We start from the raw sequence: 27,186 nt of genomic DNA, 5'->3' as shown, positions 1-27,186 counted from the left end.
TTTTATGGTAAAATTTCTGTGCATTTTCTTAAAGGGGAATTATGGGAGATTAGATAAAGAGCTGACGATTCTCACTATAATAGTTAAAAACAAGATAATGTAAATAGAATATGTTGAAAATTTCAGTCAAATTGCTGTATTCAGAACCAAGATATTAGTGATTGAATATTAGGCCTAGACTCGATCATCAATATTGATTCCGGTCTTTTAGGTCTCAATTATCCATTTTTTGAATTAATCATCAATGAGCGTTGATTATGATCTGGATAAGTTCATTAATGTCTAATTAATAATTTAGATAACATTTCCAGCCTAAAGAAAGACCTGCAATAGGCAGATTTAGCTCTTGTATAATATGTATGTTTAATTAAGTCCAAAATATCTACTTAAAGTACACTTAAAAACTTGTAGTTTTTGGCAGGGCAATGAGAAAGTTGACACATTAGCTGCATGTGAAGTTGAAGGAGTTTAATTGTATTAATGGCTGATCTTTTAAAGAGGCAGCATGGCTGAGAACAAATATAAAGACCTCTATGCGCAAGCGAATTATTGAAATAAAATTGAACCATATGTTAGTCCAGGAATGACCTAGTTTGTGTCAAGTGGAAGTTAAACTCTCTCTCTCTCTGTCTCTCTCTCTCTCTCATCTGTAGCTACTTGTATTCTACCCTATTGTCCCTTTAAACTTATATCTGTAGCTAGGAGAATAAAGAGTTATTCCAGGGTAATTACTGATCTCTAGATCTACCTATGAACTGAAATCAAAGACTGAAGGGCTGCTTATTTTCCATGTGATTAGATCTTCTATACCATCACATTCTATCAGATTGCTATCAAATACATCTATTTGGTTGGATACTGGTAATGAAAGTCTGTATTAGATTGTACCAACTGATGATTGAAAGTTCGTTAGATCTACCTAATGTTAAAGACTAAACCTGTCCGAATAAAAATCACTCTTACTCAAAGGTACAAACTGATGATTGAAAGTTCGTTAGATCTACCTTGTAAAAGAGTAAATACCTGTCGGAATAAAAATCACTCTTACTCACAAATATATTTAATGGAAAAAAAAAATCATATTTGTGTAAAGATGATGCAAACTGATTGATTCTAGCTCATGTTCTAGCCATTTGAAGTTTGCATTAGTCACTATTAATTTTACACACATATCTTTATGCATACCAGAATTAAAATCAATAGAAAGTCTTAAAACTATGCTTAATCACAAGAACATTTGCTAAAGAAAATCTCATTTGAAAAAATGAAACAAATTGATTGATTCTACCTCACATTATGGCCGTTTGAAGTTTACATCTGGCTTGATGCGTTTACACTGCCATCTTTATGCATAATGATACTAATAATACTGAATTTTCTTCCATACAAACCAGCGTATTCCTTATACATATTTTGTGTACTGGAAATCTGGAATTATGTAATTAACGCATGAGAATTATCTTTAAAGGAAATTGTAGCCCAAAATGGAAATTTCGAAAAGCGGCGTAGAATGAGTATCACAGTCCTCTAAATTTCCTGGGCGACTCACAGCGAATGAATATTTTGCAGTAGTTTCCAAAACTTTCTAGGAAATCTTCATGAAATTTTGCTTGCATATCTTAAACATTCAAGCCTTGGCTTACTGAAACACACACCTGAAACACAAAACTACAAAGTTAGCGAGCGTATTTCAAAGATAGTAAGTAAATTTCATTATTAGAGGCGCTCGATCGTTAAGCAATCTCGGCCTCTAATGATTTAAGTAGTATCAAATGGACAATAACAGTCGGTGTTTATCTCCTAAATAGAATACACATTTTGATTTTGAAAAGTAGATAGACAATGTGAATAATCCTATTACCTTTAACTGATGAACAAGCCACAACTATCTAAATAGGAGTGTTAAGACAGTTACATTATGTGTCTATATCGGTATTCTTTGACCTTTCTAACGTTTTTTTTTTTCTCTGGGATGCAGTCAGTATGTATAATCTGAATGTTGTGGGCGGCTCAAATTGATAAATAACGTCTGCTATCTTTAAACCAACTCTCCCATAAACGCATAAATCGGATTTAGTTGCTTCTATTGCATGAGAGTTCAAGGATTGCTCACTAAGTTTTCTTTTTAATTTGACTTCCTGTTAAGAAAGTTAGAAACGTGTGACCTCTTGTCAAGTTGTAATTGAATGTTGACTGGATTGTGTGATGAAATCAAGAGTTAATATTCCCCACTGTTTGTAGACGATTATTTACCTGTTTAAGATATCATTTGATAAACAGGTTGTTATTTTAGGGATGGAAATCTGTTTTCTGTCGCTGTGCTTCATCAACATCATCATCTTTAACCCGGTTGGGGGGGTAGGGGGGAAACACGGTGGTCGAGCATTGTGGAGTAGGGGGGTGGGACACGGTGGTCGAGCATTGTGGAGGAGGGGGTGACACGGTCGAGTATTGTGGAGAGGGGGGCAACATGGTAATCAAGCATTGTGGAGGGGGTGGGGGTGGGTGCAGCAGTTTATTCAAGCATTAGGGCACTGGTGTTTTGACTAGAGAACCATCAATATTTTTCAACCCGGGCTGCCAACTGTGACACATGCGGGGCTGGAATGGGGAGTATGCCATGTCGTTTGAATGAGACGAAAAACAAGGGTCTGCTCGTGCACAAAAGGGCATATACGAATAAGATCGCTTGGCTGTTTGAATTTTAAGAATTTATAAGCTGAAACGCTGCTGTGCGGGCAAAATTCTCCCTCTAGCATTACACACGCAACTATAGATCGCAGTATTTTATTGACAAGACTTTGAATGCTGTTCCATTCCATTCATCTTTAACAACAATAAATTTTGTAGAAAAATGTTCCCACCTGTTTTCATATGCATCATATTACATTAAGTGTGTATGTGTTTAATAAGCTGGTTTTATATGGATTGTTGCCAACTTAGTTTCATTACTCTATCCTGATGCAAGTTTTATCATATGACAACATTAAACGGCATGTACAGGTTGTAAACGTATCTTCAGCTCATGAAATATATCAGATTTACTGCTTTCATAAATTTTTTAATATAGTTCACTCAGTTTACAAAGATTTAGTTCTATGTCACAGTGTGAAATGGTGAAATGGGGTTTAACGTCCTACTGTTCTGCGTCGATTGGGCTAATGAAGACGGGAATACACCATACAGTGTGCTATGAGAGAAATTTTGCCCGGGCAGCCGCACTGTGTCCTACTCTTATATCAAATTCCAACTGCCAAGGGATCTTTTACATGCATGCCAATGTATACATGGGACCTCGGTTTTTTGTACCATTGAGTCAACTAGCTTGGTTTCGATTCCCCGGTTGTGGATTTTTTACAGGTCCTCCGGTTTTCTCCTACTAGTCTGTGTCGAGTGGATGTTAAACCTCTCTCTCTCTCTCTCATTTCTCTCTCTCTCTCTCTCTCTCTCTCTCTCTCTCATTTCTATCTCTCTCTCTCTCTCACTCTCTTTCTACAATTCAATTTTAATCATTGGATGAAATTCTGTAAAACGTTCACACCACATTTTTATTTTGGTGATCGTTCCCTGATGTGTAAACCAATTACACATCTATTAGAATTTGTATGGAAGTAATTAAAGTTGTACAACCTTTTATTTTAAAAAGAAAATACATCGAAAATTTGAAAACATTCCCACAAGTCTTAAACTTCATGTACACGAAATGCCAATTGACGTAATTTATTTTATTTTAAATGAAAACCCGGTATGTTATCTTGGCTTTAATTTGTAAACATTTAAAGATTATAAGTTTTAAGTTTTTGAGGATTTAGTTTTTATGAACCTCAAATGCCAGGGATGTTTACTTTGGTCTGACACGTTTATGTAATTTGTGGTCATCCGAATATTAGCTAAATTAAAATGGCTGTATCTTTGAGGTTTGAATAAAAGGCTAGATTTAAGCCATCTTTTTTTGATTAAGAATCGGCATTAACACTTATCATTATTCGTTAAATGTTTAGTTTTGGTTATCAAGACTTAAGTTTAATTGAATGCTTTATATGTAATTTGGAAACGAGATACTTTTTCAGCAATGAAACTTAGAAACTCATAAAAGCTGTGAAACGATATTCTACAAATTAGCGATGAAGTCATATACTATGTCGTGTGTCAGTTTCCTCATTTCCAGACATGCTTCGGAAAGTTTGGATGGATGAGAGGAATTAATTAAACACATCCCTTCTTATATCGGTTACTAAAAACCTAAAATTGTGGACATCCTCCTAATGCATGGCATAGTGCTTGGCTGGGGAAGATGTGCTTCGGAAAGTTTGATTGGATAAGCAGATTTAATTAAACAAATCCCTTCTAATATCGGTTACCTAAAATTGTGAACACCCATCCTCCAGGCAAGGCATGGCATAGCGCTTGCCTGGGGAAGACGGGGAGATCTGGGAAGTTATATCCTCCATAAACCTAAAAACATGTTGCCGAGGTAGAAAAAACTTAGGGTCATGAGTTCTAACTTGATATTTGTAAAATAAACAATGTATGCTTGTAAATGATTTGTGGAGCCTATGAAAAAAAGTGTAATGTTTATTTTACAGGTAGTAAGACAAACATTATGTTAGATACTGATGGTAATATGTAAATAAACATAACCTTATTTAATTTAAAACATAAGTATTTCATCTATTTTATAGCTTGATTTGATTAACTGCTTAAATACTATAGATATGTAAGAGGTGATATAAGTACATCTTGTCCTGAGCTATTAAAACCCTGCTGTTGGCCGAGAAAGTTCATCAGGTTTTTACGGTGTGTTTTCCTCTTGTCTGTGGTGCAGGATGCAGGGCCTGACAAGGACAGCTGTCTAGTCATATGGATGGGACAAAAAACTGGGTCCCGTGTACGCATGGTCATGCTTGTAAAAGATTCTTTGGCAGTTGGAATTCTATGCCGTCTTCATTAGTCCAGTCGGAGCAGAACAGTAGGACGTTAAACCCCATTTCATTTCATTTTGACTAAACAGAAAATTTGTCTCAAGTTGGAGGCAAGGTGGGTTCGATTCTGGTTGGGTGTTGACCAAAAATTTTTCTCATGCAGTAAGATGGCTGATGTCAGCAATTTTAAACTAACCCAATCAGCCAGCTGAAAAAAAAACAAACCCCAAATCAGCAGGTTTTTAAACATTGTTATTTGTCCAACCATTGCATTCAGACTACAAAGTTAAAATACCCTTTAGAACCAGCCTCTGTTTGGAAACCAGCTCAGGATCTCAAGAGCTTTAAGATAATTTGTTTACGAAAAGGATCGTGGAACATAACAAACTGTCTGGTTGCTGGAACCTTTTCAGTTAAAATACAAAGACAATCATGTTTTATGTCACTCTCTAAGTAATCTAAATGATATCCCATGTTCTACATACATAGACCATGACCTTTGACCTCCTGTCAAATATATCAATGTTAAAAAAATCCCACCCATAACAGGGCATATGGTCAAGATGTGTGAGCTGTAGACTTATTTGATCAAACATGGTTAAGTGGGTAAGATGCTGGCTCACTAGCCTGGAGGTTGGGTGTTCAATCCCTGTATTTTCGATCGGGATTGTCCGGCGTGGTTCCCCCTTGTCAGTGGTGCAGGACGGAGGGCCTGACAAGGACAGTTGTCTAGTCATTTGGATGGGATGAAAAACTGAGGTCCCGTGTTAGTCCCGAAAAGCAATTTAAAGATCCCTTGGCAGTTGGAATTCGATATAAGTGTAGGCCATAGTGCCGCTGCCCAGGCAAAATTTCCCTCATAGCACACTGTATGTTTTATGCCCGTCTTCATTAGCCCGGTCATTAGGACATTAAACCCCATTTCATTTCATTTGATTTCCACCCGACATATGGTCAAGATGTGTAAGCTACAGACTTTAATCAAACATGCTTATCAAAGTTGTGAAGAAATCTTCACCGAACAATTAACTAGCACTTATCTTTAATGAGAATTGGACAGTGATTCGAGGATTGACACTCCAAGCTGGTCACCTGGCATAGGATTGACACTCCAACCTGGTCACTTGGTATTGTGGAGAGTATTTTTTTAGAAGGTTGTCAATAAGGTGTATTTGGAATAAGGGAGACTGTGTGTCTTTAAGTGATTCTAATTAAACTAACTATTGTGGGAAATATTGAAGTGAAGTGCTTTTATTCGCTGATTGTGTAGGAAGGAACACTGTAATTATATTGGTAGAAACTCTTCAGATTACATTTCCTATAGACTTATATACATGAAACCAGTAGTTCACAATACATATATAACAATTGTTATTAAGTTTCTATAAAGAATGACCATATTTTATTCAGTACCAATAAAAAATAAAATTGATCCTTTTTTCCATCTCTTCATCTCTCACTGTTCATGAATGTATTAAGGGGCACTAACATGAAACCAGTAGTTCATAATACATTTATTTAACAATTTTTATTAATTCCCTATATAGAAAGACCATATTAAGGGGCACAAACATGAATGTATTAAGGGGCACAAACAACATATGACAAGGAACATGAAGAAGATATAAGGAGAGCAGACCCCGAGTTTACAAAACATTCCCAGACTTAAGTTTAGAATTTACTCAAAAATGTTCGCCTTATTTTAACTAAAATATAGCCCTTTATAACACTTTTGTTGTTTTAATATATCAAATACATCAATAAGAAACTATGTGTAAAGTTTTGTGTTTCTGGATCAAAGATATTTCTCATAAACAGTGATTGAAAGTTGAGTAAATTCTTAACTTAATTCAGAGAATGCTTTATCATGTCCTTTGAGGTGTGTGGGGCAAAATCTTGACAGCCTACCCCCCCACACACACTCTAATCATATGTACTCCTGTAAGCCAATGAAACTAACAAGTCCTGTTTTAAGTATTTTCAAAGATAAGGTTTTTCAAAACTGTTTTTCAGTAGTATATTTTCAAAGAAAACTATTTTGCAATAGTATTGCCAGTATGATAACTTGTAAATACATTCCATGTTTTTACAGACAGTTGAATGTTTTTGTTCGTAGCAGATGGTCAGTGAATCCTGATTCCTTGTCCATTAAACAACCAGAAATCATAAATCCAGTAATGTGAATAATAACAAAGTATCTAAGATGGCCGATAACATATTTCTGTATGTTTGACCATCTTAAACTGTTTATACAATCAGCCAAGATGGTCGTCAAATTACTGATAAGATAATTTCTGATCATTATGTAGTGCTCATTAGTTCCAATGTTGAATTAATTGACCTAGGGTCAATCACAATCTAGCATTTTATTTCCTGATGTGATAATCATTCATAATGAGAGAGACACAGAGAGAGAGAGAGAGAGAGACAGAGAGAGAGAGAGAGAGAAATGGGGTTTAACGTCCCCTCGACACAAACTAGTTCATTTTGGGACTAACATATGGTTTAATTTTTTTATATCAATAATTCACTTGCGCGTAGGGGTCTTTAGCAGTGGGAGGAAACCGGAGGTGCCGGAGAAAACCCAAGAGGTTGGACAGGCGACCCTACTCCTTGTCACATACAACCGGGGATTCAAAACCATTTTATGATTAGCCAAGAGACCAAACTGTATAGCTTCGCAACAAAACATAGACAGTGCAAACAATACATTATGCTCATAAAATTACCCCTTCGACCATAGTTCAACAATCTGATTAAATGAAATGAAATGAAATGGGGTTCAAGGTCCTACTGTTCGGCTCCTATACTGGGCTAATGAAGACGGGCATACGCCATACAGTGTGCTATGAGTGTAATTTTGCCCGGGCAGCGGCACTATCGCCTACTCTTATATCGAATCCCAACTGCCAAGGGATCTTTTACGTGCATTCCAATGTATACACGGGACCTTGGTTTTTCATATCATCCGAAGGACTAGACAGCTGTCCTTGCTCTGCACCACTGACAAGGGGGAACCACGCCTGAAAATCTGGATGAACAATCTAATTAAAACACAGATCCTATTTTGTGTCGTTTTTTATAGTTAAAATTTTTTTTTACTTGTCTTTACTACACTCAAATCTGAAAGATTTGCTATATAACCTGAGTTCTGGATGATGTGAGGGATTAGCCAATGAAACGGTCTGTTACGGAGAGTTTTTGGCATGATGTGTGGGTAAACCACTAGAAACGTCAACACTGATTGATTAATCAATGTCTGACATCTTAAAATTGTGTCGCGTGTAATGTGTAAGGCAAGAAAGGCTGCGAAATAACATCTCAAATTAGCCAATGAAACGGTCTGTTACAGAGAGTTTTTGGCGTCAGGTGCACAGAACTGTGGGTAAACCACTAGAAACGTCAATACTGATTGATTAATCAATGTCTGACATCTTAGAATTGTGTCGCGTGTAATGTGTAAAGCAAGAAAGGCTGCGAGATAACATCTCAAATGTTTTATATTTTTCACACAGATCTTAGTATGTACCATATTCACGCTTGGTTCCATTACTTCCTGTATTCCAACCTCTCTACAGTTGTTTATGATTCTGTGTCCTATTCTCGTGTACAATGGTCACCATTCACACTAGATATAAAACTCAACACATGGTTGAAATATTGAACGGATGATCAAAGTTTATTATTTCTAAAGATTATTTTTTATTGATTTCCTCTCAGTATTTCCCCCTATCAAATCGAATACATGGAGACAAAAGCATTTTGTCATTGTCACTTGTAGAATTGGACTCAATATTAACCATATCTGACTGAAAATATATAAATCGCCACAAAAAATTCTTTTTAGCGCCATGGGAAATCTAGAGAATTGGAACCAAATAAGCAAGGTATCTACAGATACGTTTTCCTTCCATTTTTTATTCAAATATTTATGGTGTCTCAATGTTATTCAGAGACAGTTTTAAGGGGAAAATATCAATTTTGATAAATAAAAAAGCAAAGGTACAGAAACAAGGCTACTTTATCTGTAATATTTTAATTATAACTGGTAGAAAAACAAAGGCGTACTCTTATTGTATAATATTAGTTTTAATGAAAACAAAGGTACTTTTCTTTGAGTGGCATTTAGCGATCGATCGGTAAACACATTAACAGAACCCCATTTTTTATCGGATAAAATCACTAGTTTTATTCTAAAAGCATGACGTTTCGACAAGTATCCTCTTATCGTTATCATTGTGCTTTTAGAATAAAACTAATGATTGTTTCCTATAAAAACTGTGTTCTGTTAAAGGTACTTTTACTATATAATATCAGTTTTAAACGAAAACAATGGTTCTTTAACCGAAGGCTTAACTCTAATATTTTAATTATAACAAATACAAAACCAAAGGTACATTAAAGGACCTAAGTCCGTAACTCAAAATCCTCCAAAATCTTCGACATCGAAAACACGAATTATTGGTCAATTTAAATCAACATTGATGATGTAAACTTACCGGGAAAAGATGAGCCTCTGATATCCGATATTTAAGATAAAATAATTTTTTTAACATTGGTACACGAATCGTGTACCATAATGCGCTTCAGCCCCAGTTGTATTGAGAGACTCGAGGGACGAGGCTAGACACATTGCACCAAATCAAATGGAGTTATGTAGACTAGAATAACTAGACGCTAGAAATTTGCACTCGATTGTGATTGCTGACTTATTTCGCTGAACATAACTGATTTGAAATTGGAGTAAAAACAGAAACCATTAAATGTAAATCAGTTTATATACATTCATATTACAGTATTATATGCGTTGCGACCCACTTTTGTGAATTTTTAGGTCCCAAATGTTAGCTATTTAGCTCCTTTAACTGTAAAATATCAGTTTTAATGAAAACAAAGGTACTTTGACTAAAGACTGAAATTTGATGCTTGGAACTTAAAAAAAAACTACAGAATTCTGGCAGTGCGGAAACTGCATTGCACATTTTAGTTCTCTTTGTGTGTTCATATTCTTACGCATTTATAGAAGACATCAGATTACTTGATCATCTGGAAAGCAGATTTGGAGAATATGATTGATGAAAAAACGCCCTTTTTAATTTTCCTGCTTTTTACATATACATGTAAATTGGAATTTAGCTGCTGAGTCGATATTTTCTTATAAATACTTCTGTTTATTGGATCTTTGAACTAATGTCACAATCTAAAATTATAGACAAGTCCATATAAATAATCTTGCCAAAAACAACTAAACACTGATTTTCAGAACTTTGATAGAAACATCTCGGTTCAAACACAATAAATAAACTTAAATTGGTCTAAATCGTAAGAAGCTGTGTCAATATTTGGGTTTGTTTAGAAATTTCACACCATTCCAAGATGTTTTCTATTTCTTAAATTCAAACTGTGAAATAAATGGTGGGGCCTTTGTTGTTGATTTAATTTAATAATAAAAAAATTGCTCTGCAATTAGTTTGGGGCGAATTTCATTGCGGACACAGCCTTTGATTGTTTTAATGTAAAAAGACAGGCAATTGCATCAAAAGTTCACAAATTCTTTGTAGAGATATGTCCCAAGTTTATTTATTGTTGATAAGTTTTTGGTGTGTATTTATTTAAAACAGCTGAGCGTGGTTTCATCAGTCAAGAAATGGTTCAATTCTGTTCAGTTTTCACAAATGAATGATGAACTAAAAAAAATTTCTCCCGACATTTGTCATTCTCTGCGAATGGTATAAACAAACCAGTGCCACCTACAAGTGTTGAGTAAAATCTTTTGATGGGCCTCATTTTAATCCTATTGAATCCAAACTGAAAGATTATATATCGTTGACATTTTGGTTTTATTTTCTTAAGGGGGTGTTGGGTGTTCTAGTGGTGTAACACGTGCATGAAACAATAAGGTCTGTCATTGAGTCAAGTGGTGTGGTTTCGATTACCTGCTTGTACGTGACACTGCTAAAGACCCCTATGCGAAAGCGAGTTATAAAAATAAAATTGAAACATGTTAGTCTCGAAATGGACATCGAATGTACGTTAAACCCTGTTGTTATAAATATTCCTTGTTTATTTTTCATAGAGTTTTTTTGGAGTATATATTTATTTATAAATGCAAAAAATGTCCTGGACTTTGGCTTCGATTTTATTTTATGTGCACAATATAAACGAATCACAATATGGAGTTCTTTACAAGTTTATTTATGATGTTGATCAATTTTTTGAGTGTTTATTTATTTTTTAAGATAATGTAGTTCGTGAGTTTTTACCTGATGTAAGGTCTTGATGCGTTGTAGCAGAGATTCACGATGACATGTTTAGTAATCAACGTGTGTATTCGGTATTTGATGTCAGATGGTTTCTCATTAGTTTATATTGTACCGGCAGATTAAAACAACGATTAATGTATTTATTATCGTTGTTTGTTGCCAAAATATTCCAATGATCTACTGGTATTTATTGGCAGCTTTCCATCACAGATACTACACGTGTATCGTCGTAGCGTATGATTTTCGTTTTAGCAATGTTTTTGATAATTGCCCAGTTTTTATAATGTGATTGCTAATTATTTGATCTCTTTTTCAGATCTAGAGACGTTTACTTTCCAAGATGGTGTCCAACAGGAACCCCGTTTTTATCGCTACCTCAAACTTGATAGCCAATCAGGAAGCCTGTATGTAGGCTCAATGTAAGTGTGTTTTACTGTTAAACGACGCGTATATCACTTACTATTTCATTATTTCAGTAATTCACTGACCATTCTAAATCACGGTTCTTACTTGGACCATATTTTTGCCAGTCATTTTCCAGCAGGCTTTGAAATAGTCTTGCATAGAAATCTACTTTTAAGACAACTGTGTCACTACATGCCCAGGACTGTACAGCGCTGTGGACACTTACGGCTAGCCCCCGAATCCATTCACTTTATTTGAATTGTTTGTCTGTTTGTGATTTTTGCGCAATATGTCTTGTCCATAAATTTGTTTTTGTGTAAATACAAGATCGGAATTACACATCATTGCAATCACTGCACTAAAATCAATCAACAGTATCAGATGTTCTATGCTTGACATTTGGAGTTTATATTTAATGAAATTTGGGGTGGATTTCATTTAAAACTAGATTTAGAATTTTGATAGTGGTCATATGTTTAAATTGAAATGACCATGTGTTCAAATAGATCTAAAGAAACCAAAAGGAAATTTGGTGCAGGATTTAAGATAGAAAATTAATAGGTTAATCTGAGAGGTTGAAAAAGAAATCAAGCAGTACCTTGAATTTCTAGATATGATGTTAAAGTGATATAAATCTAAGTGCAACTGTTAATCCAAATATATTAAAATTTTTGTGAATTTTTTAAAATTTAAAATGACAAGATCTCTTAATTCATGGATTAAATCTGAAGTACAGCAGGAAAGAATTTTATGAGCTTTTCAAAATTTAAGATGACTAAATCACCTGGATTTAAATAAAAACAAATTTTTTTTTATAAAGATTTGCGGGTTGAGATATCACAGACAGTTCCACAGTCGGAAGATTTTATACACCCACATTGTCGTCGTCCCCGTCCGTCCGTCTGTCCGTCTGAACACTCTACAGGTCACCATTCTTAATCGGATTTCGACAAAACTTGAAATATGGGTTTATCTTCAAAAGATCTTGGTTCCTTTTGTTATATTGGCATGTACTGGATAGAGACTTCATGGATTATGGCCCCTGATTGTATGAAAAATCACATTTTAGCTTGTGGACATTCTAGAGGTCATAATTTTGATCCAGTTTCGATGAAACTTAAAATATATGATTATATCCCAAAGATCTTGGTTCCCTTCAATATTTGCGCATGTCGAAATTATGGCCCCTGATTGTATGAAGAATAGCTTCTTTTTTTACCTTTATCTCTGTCCATCTCTTGCAAAATGTGGGCGTGTCGTGCATGGCAACCGCTTGTTAACCCAAAACAAAAACAGAATTAGAAAATACACCAATATTTGCTGAATAACTTGGATAATCAAAATAACACATCAACCAAATTCAACACTTTAGTTTGATCAAAATGAAACAGGGTTACCTGAAGTTGAAAAAAGAAAGGGTGTGCTAATTAAAATATTTTCGTTTATTCAGTCGCATATTGTGTATCAAACTTGCAACACTTTATTTTGATCAAAATGAAAGAGGTTTACCTGAAGTAAACCCCATTTCTCTCTCACTTTTTGTGTATCAAACTTGCAACACAAAGATATATTTCAAGTTATAAGTTATAATTGCTAGGCTTTGTTCAAGTGACAAAAAAGGACCATCCCATTCAAAAATATCTTTTTACGAGAGTTGATTTATAATTAGGTATTTAAGAAACTGTCAAGTATTTCAATTACGAGGTTGTTTTTTTTAAGGGCATCTCAAGTACCTGAACAATGATTCTAGGCCGGGGTTTAAGTTTTCAGATAGATTACCTAGTTTGATATTATCGATAGTTCAAGGACCATAGAGACATTAGGTCTCGCTACGTAACTTGGCTTTGAGTATTTAATAGATCCAATTGCTTACATAACCTCCCCTCAATTACTTCAATGGATAGCCACTTTATTAGTCTGTTATACCTATAAACTATTTTAGGACAAACTCAACATTCCATAGTATTTAAAAATAGAAAAGTGAATGATTGGAGTGGCATAATTAGGTTTCTCTTTTACAGAAACCAAATTTGAAATTATTCCTCCTGTAGTACTATTCGATCTTTAAACTTCACGTTCCCTAACTTCCGTGACTAAAACTATAGCTACAGTTTAGGTTCTTTTTCTATCTTTTATTGTATAAAAACTTTTAGCGTTTGTCACATATAAGTAATTAATGGCTGATATGACAGGTGGTGTGAGTTCTGCCGAATGCTATCCCCCCCACTTTCTTTCATAGTGCCCACACCCTAATTGGTTTGCATCATAGACTGACTGACCACAGTCCTAGATTCCAAATATGGAACATACCCCATACCTTGCACTCTGATAGCAGGTATTACTAAATTTGGTCAACAGAACATGACAAATGTGTTCATTAACCTTTAGTTCAATTCATGTATCATATAACAACAACAGATTTCTGTTGTTTCAGGCACCGTTTTGCTTGTCTATAAATCTACAAATAATTATTGGTCAAGGCCTTAATATTATAACACTGAGAAGTGGTATCAGATGTTCTAGAAAGAGTAAGCATACCCTACCTAATGCTGGTCTAATGAAGACGTGCATACGTCCTACTATTCTGCTCCGGCTAATGAATACGGGCAAACACCATACATTGTGCTTAGAGGGAAGTTTTGCCCGGGCAGTGGTACTATGGCCTACTCTTATATCGAATTCCACCTGCCAAGGGATTTTTTACGTGCATGCCAATGTTTTATGTCCCATCCAAACGACTAGACAGCTGTCCTTGTCAGGCCCTCTGTCCTGCACCACTGACAAGGGGAAACCACGTCGGAAAATTCCGATGAACTTTCCTGGCCAATGCAGGGATCGAACGGGAGATCTCCAGACTAGTAAGCCAGCATCTTACCCACTTAGCCACTGTGGCTTCCAAAAAATACGAAAAAAACCCTCCTTATAGCTGTTTAGTACGAAAGGTTTGACTTTGTCTTCAGTAGATAAAGATTTTTTTTTTTTTCTGAGAATTTGTTGACATTTGCAGTAACTGCTCTAAGATAGAGGATGTTTTTTTTCCCATGTAGATTTTGTGTCTGGTATCAAAATTTAATACCAAGAAATTTAAGATAATCTTTTTTAGATGAAGACAAACACTTTGATGTGGTCAATTTTATTTCTGACTTTGATCATTTATTTTGTTAGCTTCTAGAAATAGTTTTTTTACCGTCTGGCCCACTGATTAAACTAATTAAATATCTTCAGCAGACGGGCTTGTGAAGAGTTTTGACTTAGTTTAAAGTTATCTAGTAGTATCTGTGGTTATTTGTTATTACCAAAAACTCCACGCGGTGCCGTTAACAGGATAGGTAAACTAATTTGTGGTTAGTTAGGGTGTCGTAGATATGGTGCCAGATTTCTTGAAAAGTTTTGACTGCGTTAACAGATGTCATAGTAAAATTAACAGGCTGGATAATCCGCAAACAAGTTTGTGGTTAGTTAGGGTATCGTAGATATGCTACCAGATTTCGTGCAAAGTTTTGACTGTGTTAACAGATGTCATAGTAAAATTAACAGGCTGGATAATCCGCAAACAAGTTTGTGGTTAGTTAGGGTATCGTAGATACGGTACCAGATTTTATGAAAAGTTTTGACGTTGTTAACAGATGGCTGGCACGATCAGAGATTATTTGTTATTGAAATTATACACAGTCCAGTTAACACGGTAGATAATCCAGAATCAAGATGGTGGTTAGTTACGGTGTCATAGATACGTACTCAGTAGATACACAAGTTTATTTATCATCACCTTCTTATAAAAACTAGAGGTGAAACAGGTGGAAAAATAACCCAATGTTTTTATCCTGGTTATAAAACATTCCTCCGTTCTCCGCAAACCTCAGCTACAATATACACCATGTGCAGAGAGAGAGAGAAATAGGGTTTAATCTCCTCTCGACGCAAACCTCATCCACAAAATACACTATGTGCAGAGAGAGAGAGAGAAATGGGGTTTAAGATACACTACTGCAAACCTATATTATTCTGTTTTGGGGATTTTGTGGTTTGGGTGAATGTGTGGTCACAGACATCGTTCTGCTCTGTTTGACTCATATGTACCTTAGATGTCACCATTATGGGGGGGTTGGATGGCCCAATGGTTAGCACGTGCGTGTTGTATCATAAGGTCTGTCATTGAGTCAACTGGGGTGGTTTTGATTCCCCAGTTGTACGTGACAAGGAGTAAGGTCGCCTGTCCAACCTCATGGGTTTTCTCTGGGTCCTCCAGTTTCCTCCCACTGCTAAAAACCCCTACGTGCTAGTGAATTATTGAAATAAAGTTGAACCAAATGTTAGTCCCGAAATGACCTAGTTTGTGTCGAGTGGACATTAAACCCCCTATCTCTTTCTCTCTCACCAACCATAATAAGTGTGGTCTATGAATCTGTGTAAGGAACAGACAACCACGTCTGAATCAAGAATCTAGACTGTGTAAAATGGGCACATAATTGCTTTAACCCCCCCCCCCTCTCTCTCTTTCTCATTCATTTGTGACCTTCAAAGTTTCTATTTCTTTGGTTTTTCCCTTCTGAAATTGTTTGGATGTTGTTGATGATTAAAATTAATTATAAAGTTTTAAGGTGGAGTAAAGAAAACATGGTTAATGATATCATAACTTATGTAATAATTAAAGTTTAATACAGGGTGAGACGTTGGTCGACAGGAAACTCACTAGTAAATTACCATAAAAACAACCACGGACAATCGACAAACTAAAGTACATGTACATGTTGCGTGTGTCAGGTTTATATGTTGTTGATTTAATTAACATTTCTAGTCCTGGCAACAAATCACTAAGGGAAATCCTCTTTTCATTGGTACAAATTGGTATCATATTTTTATTTTAACTAGAGTTCGGAGACCTATTGCCCTATACTAAAATGGCCCAGTCTACAACTTGAAATTCAAGGTCGTAACCTGTTTTGTGTCTGGCTGTATTTTGTATGTCATTGAATCAGAGTATGATAACGGTAAATGTTAAATTAAATCCAGACCCGTCTCGAGTTATAATACATGTTGCATGTTGTAGTAAACTAGATACGAGAGAAACAGTTTTAGTTTTAGTGTGTGGCAGTGCATGTGGAAACTTGGGTGAATAATTCTGGTATTTCGATTTGGGTTTTGTAACAAGATGTTGAATTAAAGATAAATTCAAAACAGGTGGATGATCTGTTAAAAGCTGCTGATTGTCAATTAATGTATTATTAATCCTTTTGCAAATAACATTGTTAGGAAATTTGATTCGGATTACCATTTCAGGGATTGTTAAGCCTTTGCAAACAACAGTATTGGGAAAGCTGAATCCCCACTTTCCAGAATCCCCACCCCCAGAAATTCTTTTTTTTTTGAAAACCATCAAATGTGTAATCCAATTATTATTTTCCGGATTATCAAAACTACCGTTAAATGTGCTAATGACCCAGATTCTGACTAAGGTATGGTGACTATCATCATATCGTATTCGTAGCCACAAGTTATAATATTAACCTGTTCTATGATTCATTGGTTTATAAGTAGGATTTTTTCAAACATGGACCGACTGAAGCCGGCAATAATGAGCCGATTAAGATCGAATGATTGAATTACATTGCATTGTTGTCAATGACTTTCGGTGTTTAACACGAATCAAATTCTAGTTCACAAGGGGAGGTAATTAAAATCATGTGATACAAAAATGGAGGTTCTTTCGATATCAATAAAAAAGACCCGTAAATGAGCATTTACATCTGAATCAGTTTAATACATTTGAATGGATATTCACGTATGGGGCATGTAGATACATGCGGCATATTCTTTTTATGACTTGCTTATCGATGTTCGGGCGGGCGTTACATATTTTTTATTTTTCATCAAGACTAATAAATAGGCCGCACGCACAACCAATTTTGCGTGCGGGCGGTGCCCGAGAAACAACTTATTTTATTTGTGTTGCCTTAGATCCGCCTTAAAGAGTTTTGCGGACTCAGCTCGCAAGAAGGTTAATAGGCAATGAACTAAAGACAGTGCAAGAATACCAGATCAGTAAATTGGTTTTGAAAACTAGACTTTTCAATTTTCTTGTTGAAGCTTTGAAGAAATTGTCTGGAGAGATATAAGTTGGTTGGAAAATTACTCTTTAAAAAACAAATTACTTTTTGTGTCGATGGTCTGTTAACTGAATTCTTCTACTGAGATGATTGTAAAAAACAGATAATGCACTTTTATGTTTCAAAAATTTGTCTGTGTCTCTATGGACGATTAAACCACACAGTGAAGCTCGCTCCCCTTTGATAATATTTCCATCAGATTGATGAGGGAGAACTATGACTAAATTTGATAACTAAATAGCTTTTAGCGATTTCTGTGTTCGGAATAAAGATCAAATAGGTGGAAATTTACTTTTGGGATGACTGACAAACGTGGAATTAATTCTTGTGTGTTTATGCATTCTTTTCATGTTTCTGGTGTGAAAGATTGGCTGTGTATGATGTATACATATGAAATGGGGCTTGAATGTCCTACTTTTCCTCTCCATGAGAGAAGAGAGAGAGAGAGAGAGAGAGGGGTTAAAGGTCAACTGGACACAAACTAGGTCATTTCAGGACTAGCATATGGTTCTATCTTATATCAATAATTCGCTTGCAGGGGTCTTTAGCAGTGGGATGAAACCGGAGGACCCGGAGAAAACCCAAGCGATGGGGTTTAACTCCACTTCGATCGACACAAACCAGACCACTTCGAGACTAACATATGGTTCAATTTATTTCACTTGCGCGTAGTGGTCTTTAACATTGGGAGGAAACTGTAGGACCCGGAGAAAGCTCACATTCACGAGGTTGGACAGACGACCCTACTCCTTGTCATGTACAACCAGGGAATCGAAACCACGCCAGTTGTATCCATGACAGACCTTATGATACAACTCGCACATGCTAACAATTCGGCCATCCACCACCCCCCACCCCCAATCCGAGCTGGGAATTAGTTGGCTGAATAGTTAGCACCTGCACATTGTATCATAAGATCTGTCATTGAGTCAAAAGTCTGCCTGCCCCCTCCCCTTTATCATACAGGTCACATTGATCTATAGAAACGATTACACACGTTTCTGCATATGATTAACATTTACCACTAAAATTATTCTTCAGATAAATGATCAAACTTTACATATATATTATATAACTCATGGACCATAAAGCCATTATATCAGTTACCATTCCTTTATCACACAGTTGATGTGATAATTGAATCATTATTATAAAATAGTGTTGTGTAACTAGGATATAGGTGGGGATTAAACACTGTCGTGATAACATGATGTTACAGATCTCTTCAAATGTAAACATCGTGTTTGGGTTCTCTTTACAATCAGGTGTTAACCCAAAATACCGTAGGTAATTTATCGTAAGGGCACATCAAGTACAATAGATGGGATTTATCAACTTTGATTAAAGAGAGTTAATAAGCCTACTCTATCAACTCAGGTTGTGGGGTTTGATGGCTGAATGGTTAACATGTGTGCGTTGTATCATAAGGTCTGTCATTGAGTCAACTGTCGTGGTTTCGATTCCCAGTTTGTACGTGACAAGGAGTAGACTCGCCTGTGCAACCTTGCGGGTTTTCTCTGGGTCCTCCGGTTTCCTCCCACTGCTAAAGACACCTACGCGCAAGCGAATTATTGACATAAGTTAGAACCATATGTTAGTCCCGAAATGACCTAGTTTTTGTTGAGTGGATGTTTAACCCCCTCTCTCTCTCTCTCTCTCTCTCTCTGTATATATATAAATGTTGTTTACATTGGAGAGAGGACAAATCCTATTTTATTTCAACAATTTTCATCAATTAATCATAGTTATAATTATATTCAAGGGCAATAAGATGTTGATGACTGATGAACCATCTTGTTTAACATAGATGTCTTACTAACATTCCATATGTAACACCAGATTACATATTCATATGAACATGCTTTACTTGCCAAAATTTCTCAAATTCTTCTAAATTTGTTTATCCTCATTATATTACGAGTTTGATTTTTTTTGTTACTTTCTACAAATTGTTGAGTATTTCGTAAAATCGTTTAGGTTTTTGTTTTTCTTGGCTTAATTTTTGCATTTTGCGAACAACTTGAATTGAGATAAATATTTACACATCTTGACGTAAAAACTTTAGGATAATTTAGTGGTATATCTCTATGAAGGCGATACTTTAATCTGCGGTTTGGGTGTTAACTTTGAATACACACTGGTTTCATTTTGAAGCATTGTAAAGAAGTGTAGATACCGTCTGTGAGGTCTGAGAATACGATATATTTATATCTGGAAATACACGTTAACACGTCGCAAATTAGATTTATTATGAAATATGATTTGCATAAGAAATCATCTGTAAACGTTTACAGATGTGAGTTTCCTGTATGTTCCCGTTGAATACAAGTTGATGTAAATAATAAGATGGACGGATATGTTTGGTAAAGTCCTGTCTATGTAATAGGGTTGTACGTGACAAGGAGTAGGGTCACCTGTCCAACCTCATGGGTTTTCTTCGGGTCCTCTGGTTTCCTCCCACTGCTAAAGACCCCAACGCACAATTGAATTAATAAAATGAAATTGAACCATATGTCAGTCCCAAAATGACCTAGTTTGTGTCAGAGTTGAGGTTAGCCCCCCTCTCTCTCTCTCTCTTTCTCTCTCTCTCCCTCTTTTCTAAGGCAATTTTTTGGGTCAACACCTGAATAAACCCAGGCTCTATTTGGTTAGGGAGGCAGCACCATTCTTTCAGAACCAGGTGGCACCGGTTTATGTAGAACCAAATGTATCATTCTAGCCAATCCTTCCCTGGCTTGAAATCATTAAATTTCTATAATTCATATAGAGTGACAAGTAAAAAGGCAGAAGTATACTAGTGTCAACAGACGGACCACCATAAGTTGATTGAACCACATGAAGATTAGACAGGTTACAAAAACACGCCATTGAAATGAAAGATGTAAAATGAAACACGAACCCATTCATTTACAAACTATCCTGTCTTCGTTTGTTATGATTAAAACAGGTTTAGAATTCTCCACACTTCAGTACTCACATTATTTAAATATCGTACATGTTAAAATGTCTAATTATATGATAAATTGATAACTTGTATTTATTATTTTACTCTCCCTATCTATAAATAGTTTAAATTGATTTTTCTGATAAAGCACTCCAACCCATGAAGATCTGGAAAAATTCAGTGTTTTTCTACATAAGCCATACTGAATTTGTTTTTTTTTTAGAATTGTAATCCATCATAGAAATAGAAAGCTTATCTAAATACAGGGGAGGTTGGCTGGCCGAATGGTTAGCATGTGCGCGCTGTATCATACGGTTTGTCATTGAGTCAACTGGCAGGGTTTTGATTCCCTGGTTGTACGTGACAAGGAGTAGGGTCACCTGTCCAACCTCGTGAGTTTTCTCCATTTTCCTCCCACTGCTAAAGACCCCTACGCGTAAGTGAATTATTGAAATAAAATTGAATCATATGTTAGTCCCGAAATGGCCTAGTTTGTGTCGAGTGGATGTTAAACCCCATTTCTCTCTCTCTCTCTCTTTAAATACAGGCAACGATTGTTATATTTTCAATACATAGAGTGGTTAAGTCCTCAGCTCTTGTTTCAGTTGTATTTGCCATTCGAGATTTAAAGAGCCTACCTGTCAGCCACTTTACATGGAATAAAATTAAAATTTCATAGAAATTAACCTTACCAGTAATTAAAACCAGATAACTCAAATAAACACAGTTAAATTTATCTGCAAAAAAATGTTAAAACACAAATTATAATTGGGATAATGCCAAAAATTGTCATATTGGAAACATTATCTTGCTAATTTGAGGTAAAGACAATGCATCAAGAAATGTTAAAGATTAATTTCTTCTCCCTGTGTTTAGTCCATCAAAAAAAAATGATAAATTTAGTGAAGAATCGGGAGATAATTAAACTACTTATTACCATAGTAATTGTTATCCATAGATAGTGTTTTATTTGACCATGTTCTAATTAATAAATGCCATTCAAAAGAATAGTATTTCCATAGACTGTGGACTGTTTTAAAACGAGAAGTGTCATTTTCTCTTGGCCTCCCTAGTTATCCTCCCTTTGTTATTGAAAAAATCAAAGAATTATAAAAAAAGACAGTATATTTTATCGTTCAGGGGGTTGGGTGGCTGAATGATTAACTTGTGTTAAATCAGAAATTCTGTCATTGAATCATGTGGCATGGTGTAGGGTTGCCAATCCAACCTTGTGAGTTTTCTACTGGTCCTCCGGTTTTCTCCCACTGCCAAAGACACCAAGCGCAAGCGAATTATTGAAATAAAATTGAACCAGTTTGCGAAATGACCTAGTTTGTGTTGAGTGGACCTTAAACCCCATCTCTCTCTCTCTCTCTCTCTCTCTCTCATTTTATCCCAGAAATGAGGTAGTTTTGATGAGTGGACCTTATACCCCTTTTCTCCTTGTATCTCTCTCTCTCTCTCCATTTTATACCTGAAATGAGGTAGTTTTGATGAGTGGACCTTATACCCCTTTTCTCCTTGTATCTCTCTCTCTCTCTCCATTTTATACCTGAAATGAGGTAGTTTTATTGAGTGGACCTTATACCCCCCCTCTCTCTCTCTCTCTCTCTGAAATGAGGTAGTTTTTATTGAATGGACCTTATACCCCCCCAACCTCTCTCTCTCTCTCGGAAATGAGGTAGTTTTTATTGAGTGGACCTTATACCCCCCTCTCTCTCTCTCTCTCTCTGAAATGAGGTAGTTTTTGTTGAGTGGACCATGCACCTCTCTCTTTCTCTCTCTCTCTCTCTCTCTGAAATGAGGTAGTTTTTGTTGAGTGGACCATGCACCTCTCTCTTTCTCTCTCTCTCTCTCTCTCTGAAATGAGGTAGTTTTTATTGAGTGGACCATGCACCTCTCTCTTTCTCTCTCTCTCTTTACCCCTGAAATGAGGTAGTTTTGTTGAGTGGACTCTCTCTCTCTCTCTATCTCTCTATCTCTCTCTCCCAGAAATGAGGTAGTTTTGTTGAGTGGACCTTACACCTCTTTCTCTTGTTGTTTTATATTCCCATGGTTTTGTGATATTTTATCCCATGTTTTTTGTTTGAAGCTGTCAACAAGTTAGTAAAATATCTTTTGTGTCAAATACACCTATCTGTAAAGGGAAAGAAAGAATTTATCACCTGGTAAATAAAAAATTGGGACGGTTGAGATTATATTAATGATCACCAGGTGGATATTTAGCAGAAATATTAATCACAGATGTGTGCTGAATAGTGTTTGAGGATTATAATCCCTTGTTATGGCTGGTTTATGGCTGATAATACAACCCCTTTTACAAAGAAATACCCTTAATTGACTGGCTATATATCATAAATAATATCCACAACCCCCCCTTACTGTCACACAACACACACCACTTCAGTTTAACTAACAAAAATTTAGATTAAGTTGAAAGCTACTTTTATCCCCTGGCCTATAGATACTTAAGAATCTAATTTAGATACGCTGTCCCGAGTCAAATAAATGTAAGATAAAAGAAAATCCAGTTATCTCCCCATACTATATTTAATTAGAACATCAAAGCTATGTACTTTTAAAACTATATTTTATTTTCAATAAAAGACAATTTTTAAAATGCGAGTAAGTACGACTAGGCTTTAAATTGATTCCTTTGATTATACCGAGATATTTCAATAATTGTTACTGTGTCGCAGAGGTGTAAATTATCAGGAGAATTGTTATTAGCTTTTAATTTAATTGTTTCTTGGGTTATTCGTGGTTTTATCTGTAAAAAAAATCGTGGAAGGTTTTTCGTTAGTAATTTGTACATCAGCAAATCAAAATTTGTTCCCTTGCTAGCGTGCGTGCCATGGTAATTTAAAGCACTCAGAACGGAGAGAGGTTCGATGTGAAATTACATATAAAAGTCAAATTTTTTTAAACTTGATGTCTAACTCAAGCATTAGGGTGCCTATTCTTTTGATTTTGATGTTTTTAAGTGTTTTGGGTAAAATATTAGATATACTACCAGTATTTTTTTTTTTTATTTTTTTTTTTAAACACAAGATGAAATGTTTGTAAAATATGATGGATGGAGCTTATAGATTCTCATCGAAACATTTCAAAAACCGTATCAAATTTTTCACCCCTTTTCTTATTTATCATTTCTGAAAGGATTAGGATCGTCTTACACAAGCTCTACACTATGAAAAACTAAACTGTGAACTTTCTCTCAACTCTTGTTTTCGTTTATTTTCTGATACAGAAACTTTTCTATGAATCTTAACTTAGTAAATAGATTGACGTCGGCTTTCTCTAGTCTTAAACTCTGCTTTATAGATCAGCTAAAATGAGATTGAATTTCATAAAGATGAAATGAAATGGGGTTTAACGTCCTACTGTTCTGCTCTGACCGGTCTGCTCTGACTGGTCTAATAAAGACGGAAATTGCATAGAGCTTACAAGATGACTAAACAATAAAATATGCTAATGAAAAGTGATATGGGGTGTTCTAGAAAGAGTATGCATACCCTGCCTTACATACAGCACCTGTCATTGATTTATATATTTAACTGGAGCAATATTTATATAGGAAGCAACTATAAACTCTGCAAATGAGAAGTAGCATGAGATATTTTATAAACATGAAGCATATTCCGTCGTACACAAAGCCCATGTCGTTAATTCTCTTACCTTGAGCAATAATCGAAATAACCAATCAGATTAAAATACAGATCTATATTTCGTTACATTTTTTATACTTTCGATGGCCTACACTACATGAAGATCTGACTGGTTGTATTGGAAGGTCGTGGCAGGGGTCATACAAGCGGCTTTTGACCCTATGATGTCAGCCATTTAATTAAGTAATCAGTGTTGATGTTTCTGGTGGGTTACCCACAATTCCATGCACCTCACACTAAAAACTGGCCGTAACAGATCGTTTCATTGGATAATCCCTCACTTCAACCAGAACGCTGGTAATATAACAACTCTTCCAGATCCTACAGATCCTAGTGTAGTAATTTTGAACTATAAAAAAATGAAACGAAATAGGATCTGTGTTTTATTTTTAATCAGATTGTCGAAATAACTTAATTCCACATTGTATTTTAACCTACATGAATTCGTTCTGCCACTTTTAACTCAACATGTTACCTGGTTTTCATGAAGAATATTTGGCAGTGTTTGTTTTTAGACAGTTGGAATGTGTAATATATATAGATATAGACCTACTGATATAAAAATAACCCATGCTTTTCCTTTATCTATGTATTTATACCTAAATACCTCATTTACAAGTTTAAAATGATGTCTCAACAGATGATACCTCCTATAAAAAATTGTAAGGCTTTTGTTGTTAGTTTCGCTTTTGTTGTTGGCATCAGTACATCTAATTTGTGATCTATTAACGACAGGATTCTCACGTCTCTGTCTCGAGCAGCCAACTTGAAAACAAAAACCTGTGGAACTTTGTGAGTCTGTTTCTCATTTGTCATCGATATTTGTTATGTGGGTGGCTAGGAGTTGTATCTAGTTTTTTGGATTGTATGAAAAATAGAGGTTTGGTTATACACATATAGTATCCCTTGACAGTTGGAATTTGAAAGAGTTGATAGAAATGCCAGTGTTTTGGCAAATTCATGTCATACTACACTGTAGTCACACAGATAAAAATAATGTTAGTTGCCAAATGACCAAATAAATGTACTGTTATAAGACATTAAACTCTGTTCATTTCTTTGCCTTTAGAATTCCCGGTTGTATGTGACAAGGAGTAGTGTCGCCTGTCCAACCTTGTGGGTTTTCTCTGGGTCCTCTGGTTTCCCCCCACTGCTAAAGACCCCTACGCACAAGCGAATTATTGAAATAAAATTGAACCATATGTTAGTCCTGAAATGACCAAGTTTGTGTCGAGTGGAGGTTAAACCCCATTTCTCTCTCTCCTTGCCTTTAGAAATATATATGGTTTTTGTTAGCGCCTTAAGAAAACTTTAAAATGTTGATAACTTCTATTGTCTTATCTTGTGTAATTTATACACAAAATAATAGAAGAGAATTGTCTTCACGGTATTTGAATCGTGACAATCGAGAATTTGAAACAATAAAATACAGATATAAAGGTCGTTTGAACTATGTCCGTCTGCGTGTGGTATACGAATTAAAGTATTTAATCATACAGCCAATCTAACCTCGTCACATTCTCACTTGATCGTTTTGAAGTTAGAATTTTGTTTTATTTCAATGTTTTTGGTTTTTTTCCCATTATTCTTCCTGAAGATCTGATACAAAACTGGTTATATTGTTACACACAGACAAGCCACATAAAGTTTGGGATATAAATTTTAGATAATGACATTTAGATCGGAATGTCCGAAAGATTTTTAATCATGTCTTGGTCTAAGTATTCAACATATTTATTTGATGATATGGTATTAAAGGAGGTAAATCACTAATATTTGGGACCAAGAAATTGACACAAATGGATCGCAACGCATATAATAATGTAATATGAATGTATATAAACTGATTTACATTCAATCATTTCTGTTTTTACTGTAATTTCTAATCACTAATGTTCGGCGAAATACACCAAAAGTCTCAATCGAATGGCAATCTCTAGTATCTAGTTATTCCAGTCTACACCGATAGTATTTATTGCGCATGCTCTCCAGATAAGAATATGGCGTCACCATTTGACATGTGGAATATGTCTAGCCTCGTTCTCCGAGTCCCTTGTTACAAATGGTGCTGAAACGCATTATGGTACACGATTCTTGTACCAATAGTAAAATATTTATTTTGTCTTAATATTGGATATCAGAAGCCCATCTTTTCCCGATAAGATCACAACCTCAATATTGATTTAAATTGACAAATAATTTGTGTTTTCAGTGTCGAAGATTTTGGAAGATATTGAGTTAGAGACTTGGCTACTTTAAAACCAATAGATCTCGTTTTCTAGTATTGACCCGTTTCATTTTAGGTTTGGTCATGTGGCTGAGAATAGTTTGTTTTTGGTCGTCCCCGCAATAAAGTATTTTAAATATGTATGTCATGTTTTTATTTTGGAAATATAATGTTTGATATTGGATTAGAAAGAAAAGGACAAATTAGAAGTTTTGTGTTTATTTGAAATAGCCTACAAGTTCATGTATACAAACACAGGTGTAATGTATTGACTTTAATGAAAAATATCTAAAGATTAGAAAGTTAGAGCGATGATATTTTATAAAAAAAAAGACAGATTAGAGGTTTTTTTATTTATTTGAACTAGCCGACAAGTAAACAAAATACCAGCATAATGTGTTGAACTTTAAAAAAAATATCCCTGAAGATTTAGAAAGTTCTAATTGTTTGTGAATATAGGGATGATTTTAAAAACCCCCCAACAGATTAGAGTTTTTTATTTATTTGAAATAACCTACAAGTGTACAGAATACCAGCATAACGTATTGACTTTAAAAAGAATTCTAAAGATTAGAAAGTTCTAATTGTTGTGTGAGCAATAGAAGTAACATATCAGTGAGTTTTTTTATATCATGTTGTGCGTAGATATT

The 27,186-nt window shown here is 35.3% G+C and overlaps 1 protein-coding gene across 1 annotated transcript in view; it reads left to right on the top strand.

Moving 5' to 3' along the window:
* Positions 1 to 27,186, top strand: part of LOC126819696 (semaphorin-2A) — a 115,234-nt gene that overhangs the window by 67,982 nt on the left and 20,066 nt on the right. The window contains exon 4 of the mRNA XM_050547891.2: positions 11,502 to 11,604. Coding sequence (XP_050403848.1) covers positions 11,502 to 11,604 — 103 coding nt within the window. The remainder of the gene's footprint in view (positions 1 to 11,501; positions 11,605 to 27,186) is intronic.

This window comes from Patella vulgata, chromosome 4, assembly GCF_932274485.2.
Source record: "Patella vulgata chromosome 4, xgPatVulg1.2, whole genome shotgun sequence".
In the NCBI taxonomy this organism is placed as follows: domain Eukaryota; kingdom Metazoa; phylum Mollusca; class Gastropoda; family Patellidae; genus Patella; species Patella vulgata.
Note: the sequence above shows the minus strand (reverse complement) of the source record. Positions and strands in the feature narration are given on the sequence as shown.